Source organism: Peromyscus californicus, unplaced genomic scaffold, assembly GCF_007827085.1.
Source record: "Peromyscus californicus insignis strain IS unplaced genomic scaffold, ASM782708v3 Scaffold_9__1_contigs__length_137607984, whole genome shotgun sequence".
Taxonomy (NCBI): Eukaryota; Metazoa; Chordata; class Mammalia; order Rodentia; family Cricetidae; genus Peromyscus; species Peromyscus californicus.
In genome coordinates, this window is record NW_026294617.1 from 73,428,990 (window position 1) to 73,440,747 (window position 11,758).

At 45.4% G+C, this 11,758-nt stretch overlaps 1 protein-coding gene across 1 annotated transcript; it reads left to right on the forward strand.

Annotated features, from left to right (window-relative positions):
* Positions 1–840: 840 nt before the first annotated feature.
* On the forward strand, positions 841–11,149 carry Ctsk (cathepsin K). Its single transcript, XM_052731995.1, has 8 exons — positions 841–1,281; positions 2,995–3,115; positions 3,734–3,856; positions 3,934–4,089; positions 5,287–5,505; positions 8,858–9,023; positions 9,228–9,333; positions 10,555–11,149. The coding sequence occupies exons 2-8, from the start codon at positions 2,996–2,998 to the stop codon at positions 10,652–10,654; spliced, it is 990 nt and encodes a 329-aa protein (XP_052587955.1). The 5' UTR covers positions 841–1,281; position 2,995; the 3' UTR covers positions 10,655–11,149.
* The last annotated feature ends 609 nt before the right edge of the window (positions 11,150–11,758 follow it).

An 11,758-nucleotide genomic window follows, 5' to 3' on the forward strand; every position in this document is an offset into this window, starting at 1 on the left:
ATCCTTCATTTTTCTCATTCCTCACATCTGTTTATGGGAAAAAATGGAGTTTAGGGTTGTGGTTGGCTGAGCTAGACTCTTGTGATCTGCCACATGCATGGATTTTGGGGAAGCATTTGAGATGATCTTGTGACTGGACCTCGTTGGGGATTTTAATGATTGAGATGCAATACTCATCATATCCTACCATCTGAGAGTTTAGCAGTGGGGTCACATGTGTATCCTTCAGCCCACTAATGTTGATTCATTGTCAGTGACTAGGTGCTATATCGGGTTGCTTGCTTTCTTTCCTTAATGCTGTGTAGGGCATTGAGCCTTGGACCTCATAATGTTAGGCAAGCACACCACCGAGTTACCTTCTCAATCCTTTTTTTTTTTTAACTTTTTAGTTTTAGACAGGATCTCACTAAGTTACGTAGGCTAGGCTTGAACTTGTGGATCTACTCTTATTTATTTAGAGACAGCATATCACTGTATAACCCTGGCTGGCTTCAGACTCACTCTGTAGACTAGTCTGGCCTAGACCTCACAGAGAACCACCTGCCCCTGCTGCCCTGTGCCAGGGGTAAAGGTGTGCCCACAGCCAGCTGTCATTTTTTCCTTCCGCTTCCTGAGTGCCTGCACCACCACATGCCCTCAACTTTCTGGCCATTTTTAAACGATTTCACCCTGACTTTCTGCACAGCCATAATGGGTTAGGACAGCTGTTCCCTGCCCAGAAGCAGTAATACTAGCCAGTAGTCACAAAAACTTTTAAAATGTTTAAATTGGAGCCCTAGATGCCATATATTACTCTTTTCTAGCCTTTGGTGCCCCCCCCCCCATGTGCACACAGACCGCTCTGTGCCCCGTCATCTCAGAAGAGGATCTGACAAAGTTGAGCATGGTTCAGGGTGAGGGGGCGGGCCATGGCTGAAAGGATAAAAAAAGATGGAGTTCTCCAATTAGACTCTGAGAAAGGGTGGAGACAGCTAGAGCTGTGTCCTTTCATATCCTCACCAAAGCCTCAATCTGAGGAATGCACTGTCTTATTTTTTACCCCCAAGACGAAACTAAACACTTAGCAGCTCTCAGGAACATGGTGCAAATGTGTGTCCATCCTCCCTCCCTAACCCCCTTCTCATCCCATCCCCGCCTCCCTCCCTTATCCAAATTTTCCAGCCTCCGCTGGAGTTGACTTCCGCAATCCTGATGGGATAAATCTAGCACCCTTAGTCTTCCGCTCACAGTAGCTACACTTCCTGTCTGAAAGGAGCCCAGACACCAGATTCTCAACAGCAGGTAACGCTTTTAACTTGTGGATCTTTTAGCATCTCATTCCTTCCAGTTACCTTATTTTAAGAAGAGAAAGGATATAGGGGGTTAGGGATTAAGTAACTCAAGTTCCCCGAATGAAAACAGAATCTTGAGTTCATTTTCTGCCTAAATAAAGTCTGTCTGGAAATCTTAAAGATTCTGTGTATGGTTGTGTATGTGAATGAGTATGTGGTTGTTGGTAAAAGCAAAGGAGGATTCTGTGAGCCTGCCTCAGAAGTGGATTCTTTCTGGATTCTGCTTAACTACAGGGTTAACTGACTCCTGAGGAAGAGGACTAGTTAATAGCCACCTCCAAGCCTGCAGCACTCCAGTTATTAAATATCTGCTGGATATTTGTTGCTTTGCAAAAAGTACATAAAAGTGTAGTCAATGTTGAACAGGTCATATGACGTGCTGGAGGCAGGAAATGGTTTTTAAACTTAAGAATTTTGCAATTCAGCCAGTGCAAGAAATGAATGAAACCAGAGCAAATTCCTGCAAAGCTGTGAACTGTGAACTTGGTCAGTACAGAATAGTGTCCTTCCGTCTTGCATTTTCCTCTTATGCATCTGACACTTTTGTCCTGGGAAACAGCCACGTCAATGTTTGGAGAAGAAAAAAAAACAAAACATGGCATCTGGTTAAGATTAGAGCCGTTTCCTGCCTAAAGAGGGAGAGGGGTGAGAACGAAGAAATGGATAAGGCAAATGAAGACACCATGGATGTATCATGGATGAATGCTGTCAAATTAGTCCTGTTCTCTCCTGGCAAGATCTGGGTGTAGGCAAAGAAGGAAGGGTGCCACGAAGAAAGCTAGAACTCTCCCTAACCACGTTCCCACTGTGCTCGGTGCGCACCCTTGCTGGGGATACTGGGGATAGTGGTGCCGAGCTTTCCCAGTTACCCACTCTGGTTGTCCGCAGTGTGTGCGATGTTGGTGGAACAGCCTTGAGTTGCAATAATTGAAGTCAGATGTTCCAGCACCTACCCCGCAGCTTCTGCCCATTATTGCTTTATGAAAATCTCCTGCAATTCCTTGTCCACTTTTGACATACAGCCAAGTTTGCCAGCTCATAGTTCAAAAGAAAGGATTCTTGGGCTGGGCATAGTAGCTCATGCCTCTATACCCAGCACGGGGTGGAAGGGGGCGGGATGGGGGTGTACACAGATCTTTGAATTTAAAGCCATTCTGGTCAACAGTGAGCTCAAGGCTAGCCAAGACTTAAAGACTTACAAAGCAAGACCATGTCTCTAAAATCAAGAAAAGTAAGTGTGTGTGTGTGTGTGTGTGTGTGTGTGTGTGTGTGTGTGTGTGTAGTTCTTTTGGGTTTATGGATCCTTTAGGATTAGTACATGTGTGTATAATTTTCTGGTAGAAGGAACTTACTTTTTTTTTTTTTTTTTTTTTTTTTTGGTTTTTCAAGACAGGGTTTCTCTGTGTAGCTTTGCGCCTTTCCTGGAACTCGCTTTGGAGACCAGGCTGGCCTTGAACTCACAGAGATCCGCCTGGCTCTGCCTCCCGAGTGCTGGGATTAAAGGCGTGCGCCACCACCGCCCGGCGGAACTTATTTTTATAGCTCCTAAAAGGTTAAAAGCCACCTTCCTGGTAATGTGTCTGCCGTCATTTCTACATCCACAGGCTGACTTAGCCTGTGAACTTCCTGCTGTAGAAGTCTCCCCTAATTATTCCTTTCACAGGATGTGGGTGTTCAAGTTTCTGCTGCTACCCGTGTTGAGCTTTGCTCTCTACCCCGAGGAAATGCTGGATACCCAGTGGGAGCTATGGAAGAAGACCCACAGGAAGCAGTATAACAGCAAGGTGCCGGGGGCCTGCAAGGGGACACACAGGAGGGCTGGGACCTGAGACCTCTGCTTTAGCGTCTAGATTCCCTTCGAAAAACACAGTGCTTTACCCTGAGCAAGCAGACGCTGTCTGCTAACTCTCCAGTCCCTCTGTCTGCTTTACAGATGCATTAGCTGGAAGGGGAGCGCAGGAATAACACTGAGCCCAGGACCAACCGTGGCTGTGCAGTGGGAATGTGGGAAAGCTCTTCTGGGGGTACTTCTCACAGTAATGTTGTTCTATGCTCTCTCTAAACCTTTGGGTATGTTTTGTATGTGCACTCTTTTTTTTTTTTTAAAGATTTATTTATTATGTATAGTGTTCTGCCTGCATGTATGCCTGCAGACCAGAAGAGGGCACCAGATCTCATTGCAGATGGTTGTGAGCCACCCTGTGGATGCTGGGAATTGAACTCAGGACCTCTGGGAGAGCAGCCAGTGCTCTTAACCTCTGAGCCATCTCTCCAGCCCATGTGTGCACTCTTAAGATTCCTCAGCTAGATTGTAAGCTTTTCTGGTTACGGTGCATCTTTTCTCCTAAAACCTACTTGTCTAACTGCACACAGTCTATGAATTTACTGACTATTCTATTTAGGTGGATGAAGTCTCGCGGCGTTTAATTTGGGAAAAAAACTTGAAGCATATTTCCATCCATAATCTTGAGGCCTCTCTCGGTGTCCATACATATGAACTGGCCATGAATCACTTGGGAGACATGGTGAGTTGCCTCTCAGATCCAGGCCCACCCACTCTATCCTGGTTCCTGCTAATGCTTGGCCTCCGCTTTTGTCTCAGACCAGTGAAGAAGTGGTTCAGAAGATGACTGGACTCAAGTTACCACCCTCTCACTCCCGCAGTAATGACACTCTCTACATCCCAGAGTGGGAAGGCAGAGCCCCAGACTCCATCGACTATCGAAAGAAAGGCTACGTTACTCCAGTCAAAAATCAGGTGCTTCCTTGTGTGTGTAGGTAGTCTGTCCTGAATTGTGGTATATCTCATACTACAGGAATATAGCAGATTCTATTATTTAACTCCTCACTTATTTTGTACATTTAGGGTTTTTCTACTTTTAAAAACTTACAGTGTTAGAACAAGCACTTTACACATACATTTTTGTGCTCATGTAGAAATATTTGTGCAAAATAAATTCTGAAATTGTAATTACTAGGACAGAGAATCTTTCCCCCCAAAAGGTTTTTACAATATTTGATTATTATCTGCAGGAGAATCTCAGTTTTTCTAGGAACTTGACAGCATAGGGCTGTGTCGTCAGTAAGATGAACAATTGATGTACATTAATTCAACAGATACCACCCCTCTCCTAGAACCAAACAATACCAACCTGGTAAAGATTCAAGACTTCCTCCTCAAGAAATTCTCATTCTTAAAAAATAGTAAATCTGGGAAAAAAAATTCTACAGTCCAGGAGAGCAAACGTTAATAATAGCTGACAATTTTGAGAGATGACTGTGCACAAGGAGCTTCTGCGATTTACATGTAAATGAAGTCTCAATGCTCACGAGAGTCAGTCCATTAGCCATAGTATCACTCCCTCACTCCCTTTTCTGTTTGTTTTGTTTTGTTTTTCGAGACAGGGTTTCTCTGTGTAGTTTTGGTGCCTGTCCTGGATCTCGCATTTGTAGACCAGGCTGGCCTCAAATTTACAGAGATCTGCCTGCCTCTGCCTCCTGAGTGCCGGGATTAAAGGTGTGTGCCACCACCACCCAGCATCCTTTTTCTGTTCTTTTGAGATGAGACAAGATCTCATATTGCCCAGGCTGGCTTCCAACTCAGTATATGGCTGAGATTGACCTTGAACTCCTGTTCCTCTTGCCTCTGGCTCTCAAGTGATGAACTTACAGGTCCCAGCAACCCCAACTTATTCTCATTTTTAAAGGTAAGGAAACAGGCACATTGAAGTTCAGTAACAAATTTAGGAGAACTGTCTCCAAAGCCATAAAGTTCTGTACTTGACTTCAGTTAAAGGAAACAGTGATTGCAGTTGTTATCAATGGGAATGATAGCAAGGCCTCACAACAAAGGCAGCCTTGAATTCATAAACTGCATGGGATGTCTTTAAACTGGTAGAAAGATGCCCCACCCCCATGTGAACCGTGATGACTGACCATTTCCTGTGTCTCTCAGGGTGATTGTGGTTCCTGTTGGGCCTTTAGCTCCGCGGGTGCCCTGGAGGGCCAGCTCAAGAAGAAGACCGGCAAACTCCTGACTCTGAGTCCTCAGAATCTGGTGGATTGTGTGTCTGAGAATTATGGCTGTGGAGGCGGCTATATGACCACTGCCTTCCGATATGTGCAGACGAATGGGGGCATTGACTCTGAGGATGCTTATCCCTATGTAGGCCAGGTGAGACTACGCCCACCGCAGCGTGGAGCCCTGTACCGGCTCTCCTCAGCATCGCTTTGTTTTCTGTTACTGTGTCCTGCTTTCTTTTCTTTCCTTCTTCTCTTCTCTTCCCTTCCCTTCTCCTTCATTCCTCCCTCCCTCCCTCCCCCCCTCTCTCTTTCCTTTTTTTTAAAATTTTTTTTATTATGTAGCTAAGGATGACCCTAAACTCCTCTGGCCTCAACCTTCCAAGTGCTGGGATCACAGGCCTGGGTTCCACACATGGCTATCCTGCTTTCTTAATAGAGTTGCCATAGAAAGGCAAAATTTCCATAATGTAGGAAAACTGAGCCATCTCTCTAGCTCCATGGAATTTTTAATGTAGTTGGGGCTGATAGGCAATGGTATTCTTTGTGATATGGACCTCTGAAAGAGGAACAGCAAGTTTCAGTGTGATAAAAATGTTGGTGACTATCTGCTAAGGTGCGTGCTCAGTGTATTTTCTTAAAAGGTTGGCTTATCCTTGATATTTAAAGAGACATCACAACATACTCAAATTCATACTGCAGTCTGTAGCAAAACTAAAAATTTTTAAAATGTATTACTGTGTGTATTTGTGTATACGGTGCATGTTCGTATGTGCAGATGGGCGTGTGCTATCTTATGCATGTGAAGGCCAGAGAAAAACTTTCTGGATTCTCTCTCTCCTTCCACCATGGGCCCTGGGGATCAAATTCTAGTTGTCAGGCTTATTCGGCAAGAGTTTCACCCATGAAGCCATCTTGCCAGCACTGCCAAACAAGATCTATCCACCAGGCCTGCTTATCTGACACATCCTTTCCTCCCATGTGCTCATGAGAGCCTTTTATATGGTATGTTACTTTGGAACAGAATCACCTGGGTTTAAAGGCACTTGTGTCTTAAAATTTACTATATAATGTCAAACTGTTTGCCAAAAATTATACTCCTACCTGCAGTATGTGAGAAATCCCACTGATTCAGTCACATCGTCATCAGTAGATTTCCCTGGCCGTGTTGATAATGAGGGGCTCAGTGGGTGTGCCTGTAATTTCAGCATATGGGAGGCGGAGGCAGGAGGATGAGGAGTTCTAGGTCATCCTACATGGTGACTCTGTAGCTGGCCTGAGCTACATGAGCTCCTCTCTCGGGAGGATGGGACAAAACCCCAAAAACCAAAATAAAATAGTGAAGAAGGGACACTCTAGAGTCTAGTCTGTTGCCTGTTAATGTACTTCCCACTCACCAATTAAAGGATATATTTGAGAAAAGTATAAACTTAAAAACTAATAATTAGTCACTTAACAGTTGACAACTTGCATCTTTTTAGAAGATTATTTTTATTTTATGTATGAGTGTTTTGCCTGCATGTATATACATCATGTGTGTGCCTGGTGCCCTGAGGTTAGAAGGACATTGGATCCTCTGGAACCTCTGGAGTTACAGATGCTGTGAACCACCCCGTGGGTACTGGGAACCAGACCTGAGTCCTCTCCTTCCAGCCTGGCTTGCGTGATTTGTCCAGCACTACATTAATCAATTTGTTGAGAATTTTTTTTTTCCTGTCCTGGGGTTGGTTGGTTTTTTTGTTTATTTGTTGGTTTTGAGATTGTAGTCCAAACTGGCCTGGGCACACGGCAGATCCAGCTCTGCCTCCTGAGTGGTGGGCCAGAGTCTGTGCCATGCCAAGCCCTGATAGTCTTGAGTCCATTCACAAGATACTTCATTTATAGATAATATATTTCATTTGCACAAGATCTTCTCTTTTTTTCTCTTCCTTTTTTTTTTTTTTTTTGAGGTCATGCAGCACCAAGGCTTACCTAGAATTATATCAGTCTGAGATCGCAGGATGTGCCACACAGCTATGTCTTGTTGATCTGAGAAATTGAACACCAGAATGACAGGACAGAGAGCAAACAGGTTTTGAGATACTCAGGCAGTAAGTCACTGTGACCGTAGACTAGCACTCCAAATGCTGGCAGTACTTTTGGTGTAGGACATGTGTTCTTATAGATACAACCTTGGGGTGTTAAAGGTGTTAATTTATTTTCATGTCATGTTACGTACTTATTTCTGTCTCTAGCTAAAACTCTTGACCTCATGCTAGCAGCCCTGAGTTGTGTACAGAGGGTCAAGGCCGTCTTTTGAGCTGGGCTTGGTGTTGGCAAACTCCCCACAGAGCAGTGGGTCCCGTCCTGCTCCCTGAAGCTTACATAAACTACACAGGCAGAAGATAATTTGCATTGGAAAAAAAACCTCTTATTTGAAAAATCTTTCCATATCCTGCATTAGTAAAAACAGTCTCTCAAGTTGGGAGATGTAGCATGAATCTTCAAAGTTCTTATTAATAAGATCAAACCTGAGGCCAGTTATTGGGGTGAAAGCTGGAAGATCAGAGAAGCAGAACAAGCCACAGCTTCCTCACCTCGTAATTCCTCAGCTGGTCCTGTTTCTTCAGACTGGAAGCCTCTGAGTCCTTATCCAGAATGGCTCTCAGCTGAACTGCTGCTTGAAAGCCTAAAAGCTTACCAGCTAAAAGCTTCTAGTTTCTGGTCTTCACGCCTTATATACCTTTCTGTTTTTGCCATCACTCCCTGGGATTAAAGGCTCACTTCTTGGGATTAAAGGCATGAGTCACCATGCCTGGCTGTTTCCAATGTGGCCTTGAACTCACAGAGATCCAGAGGGATTTCTGCCTCTGGAATGCTAGGATTAAAGGTGTGAGTGCCACCATTTTCTGGCCTCTGTATCTAGTGGCTGTTCTGTCTCTGACCCCAGATAAGTTTATTAGGGTGCACGATATTTTGGGGAACACAATTCCACCACAGGGAGAGGTAGGACATGCTTGTATTCCCAGCACATGGAGGCAGAGGCCAGAAGGTCAGGAGTCTAAGGTCATTACTATGTAGCTGTGCAGTGAGTTCAAGGCCAGCCTAGGCTACATGGTCCGCAGTCTCAATAAGAAAAAGAAGATGATGGTGATAAGGGGCTGGGGAAATGGCTCAGTGATTAAGAAAAACAGTCTTTTGGAGTTGATTTTTGTGAGTGCTAGAAAGCAGGAAATCACTTGACACCCACCACCTACCCCACCCCCAACCCCGCACGCATTTTTTGTTTTTGAGACAGGCTCCTACTGTGTATAGCCCAGACTGGCCTTGAACTCATGGCAATCCTCCTGCCTCAGCCTCTTGATTGCTGGGTTTACAAGTGTACAAAACCTGACTTCTTTTCATAGTTTTCTAACATGGTAAGACCAAAAGACTGCTCCATTACCTCTAATTGGTCGACTTTCTTACCCACTTATTGGCAGCTGATCAACTGTAGTCCTCTTGCACCTTTGGGTTTTTTTTTCCAGGATCAAAGTTGTATGTACAACCCAACGGCAAAGGCAGCTAAATGCAGAGGGTACAGAGAGATTCCTGTGGGGGACGAGAAAGCCCTGAAGAGAGCGGTGGCCCGGGTGGGCCCTATCTCCGTGTCAATCGACGCGAGCTTGCCATCTTTCCAGTTTTACAGCAGAGGTGAGAACCTCTTCCTATGGAGCCCCCTCTCCTAGGGTGCGGGCGTGGCCCCGAGATGCTTGAGTACTTAGTTTTCACAGTCAGACTCTGCAAATCTGGTTGCTCCTGTACGTGGGGTGCCTCAGCTGTAAACCCTGACTGAGACAAGGGACCACACAGGGCCCCTCGGGTTGCAGAGAGCCTCATCCATAGTTTGTTTTGTAGGTGTGTACTATGATGAAAATTGCGACAGTGATAATGTGAACCACGCGGTGTTGGTGGTGGGCTATGGCGTCCAGAAGGGAAGCAAGCATTGGATAATTAAAAACAGGTAACAAACAGTCAGAGCGCTGTGTCTGCCATTTAATCCCCTTTGTGATCACAAGCCTCACCTCCAGCTTCCCAGTCTGTCTTTCAGGCTCAGAATTACAAAACTAACGTGATGGACGGACAAGAGCGTCCAAAGTACGTGCTGGTCAGCTGCACCTTGTGCAAGATGCTCAGCTGCACACAAACAAACGGGCAAAGGCTGTGCCAGTGGCCTGGCAGCCCAGTCAGAGAGACTTAGCAGCAGAGGCCAGTTCGTTCCCAGCAGTCTCATTCATCTCTCCATTTGCTCCAAAGCTCTCCTGCCACAGGGAAAGCTCCGCACCCCTTAGATTTCCAGTAGAGAGCGTTCAGCCTGATGTTTCTGTTTGGTTGGTTGATTGGTTTTGATTTCTTGAGACAGGGTCTCCTGTAGCTCAGGTTAGCCTTGAGCTCTGGACTTTTCAACCTTATCTTAACCCACCTCTCCAGATCGGTCTCCCACTTCAGTTTGTCTTATACCCTGGTTTTCAGCCACATTGTCATAACACATCTTGCTTCCCCATCTGTCATCAATTTCACACCCTTCTACCTTCTTCCCATTCCCACAGATGCCAAGTCTACTCATCCTTCAGGTCCAGCCTCAAATACCCCCTCTTCACCTCTCCCCCTTGTCTGGAGACAGGGTCTTATTGCGTAGGCCCTGCTGGCTTGAACTTGCTGTGTAGACCAAGCTAGGACGGAACTCACAGAGATCCTCCTGCCTCTGCCACCGCACCCAGCAATCTCTAGTATCTTTAAGACCTCTTAGTTTCTTCTGTTGCTGTGATAAAATATTCTGACAAAGTGACCCAAGGACGAAAAGGCGTATTCCACAGTTCCAGGGCACCGTCCATCAGGACAGGGGAGTCTGAGCAGCAGGGCCTGAGGCTGCTGTCACATCACAGCCGCAGTCGGGGACAGAGAGATGAAGATGATGAATGCATGCTAGTGTTCGGTTCCATCTCTCCATTTTATACAGACCAGGACCTGTCCAGGGAATAGTTCTCCCACATCGATGAACATAGTCGGGATACTTCCCGGAGGTCCATCTCCTGACTGATTCTAGATTCTGTTGAGCTGACAGTTAACACTAACCTGGGTAGCATGCCCAACTTACTCATTTATATATATTTATTGTCAGTGCCTAGTAAAATACAGCTGTATAAATTTTGAGGCTGAGCATTTTTCTCACTTGGTTCTACAGCTGGGGAGAAAGCTGGGGAAACAAAGGATATGTTCTCTTGGCTCGGAATAAAAACAACGCCTGTGGCATCACCAGCCTGGCCAGCTTCCCCAAGATGTGATGCCAGCCAGCCGCCCATTCTGCTCTCCCAGTCCTTCTTCGATGGTGCCCTACGACAGTGTACTTTGGAAGGGAGTTGCCAGAGCACTCCTGAAGTGGACGTGTTGACACGAAGATGGTGTAGTTTCTCCTTGTTGCTGCTCCCTGTGACACCTCTGACTTTCCTTCTTTCTGCCCCAAGCCCTTTTCTTTGTGGACACAAAAGGAAGTTCTCTGAGACTTGTAGACTCCTAGGCTAAGATATCTGGTCACAGACTCACCTGATGTTGCTGTTTGGGGACTGGTACTGTGCACATAAACACTGGAGGTCTCCAGCAGGCTGGAGTGACCTTCCCAAGTCCCTGTCTTCCATATTCTCCAGTGCAGATTTCTGTTTTCCACCGAGATTCACAGCCTATTCGTAACTCTTTGACAAATTTGTACTCTATAAGAAATGCATGTTCTTTTCCTTCTTTGCATTTTAAATAAAATATCTCATTTACGATTTCATAAATGACATTGCATCCACACTCATGTTGGGTATGGTGCTAGTCAGCATCTATTAAGTATCTCATTATATCAAGAGAACTGTAAATTTCTGAGATTAAGTGGACCTAAGAAGATCTCTCAATATTTAAAACTGCTGTGAAGCTGGACACAGTGGTCTGTGCCGATGGTCCCAGCACTCAAGAGGCAGAGGCAGGAGGATCACAGCAGTAAGTGACATGCATACCTAAGCCTTCAAAAATCAGGTTTCCTGACGTTATTTTGTTTTATTTTTGAGGCAGAGTCTCAACTTGTCAAGGCTATCCTCAGACTCACTGTGAACCTGAGATTAACTGTGAACTGAACTCCTGGTCAAAGATTTTTTTTTTTTTAAAGAAAAACAAACCAGTCTCCTGTGTAGCATATGCTGGCCTCAAACTCAAGATCGTGTCTCTCCCTCCCAGAGACGGGATGATAGTCTTGTGCACCATCGTGCCAGGCTGAAGACGCTTTAGTAATAGTCTTCAGGCTGTATTGCTGCATAGAGCAGTGGTTCTCAACCTTCCTAATGCCCTGACCCTTTAATACAGTTCCCCATGTTATGGTGAGTCCCCAACCATAAAATTACTTTGTTGCTACT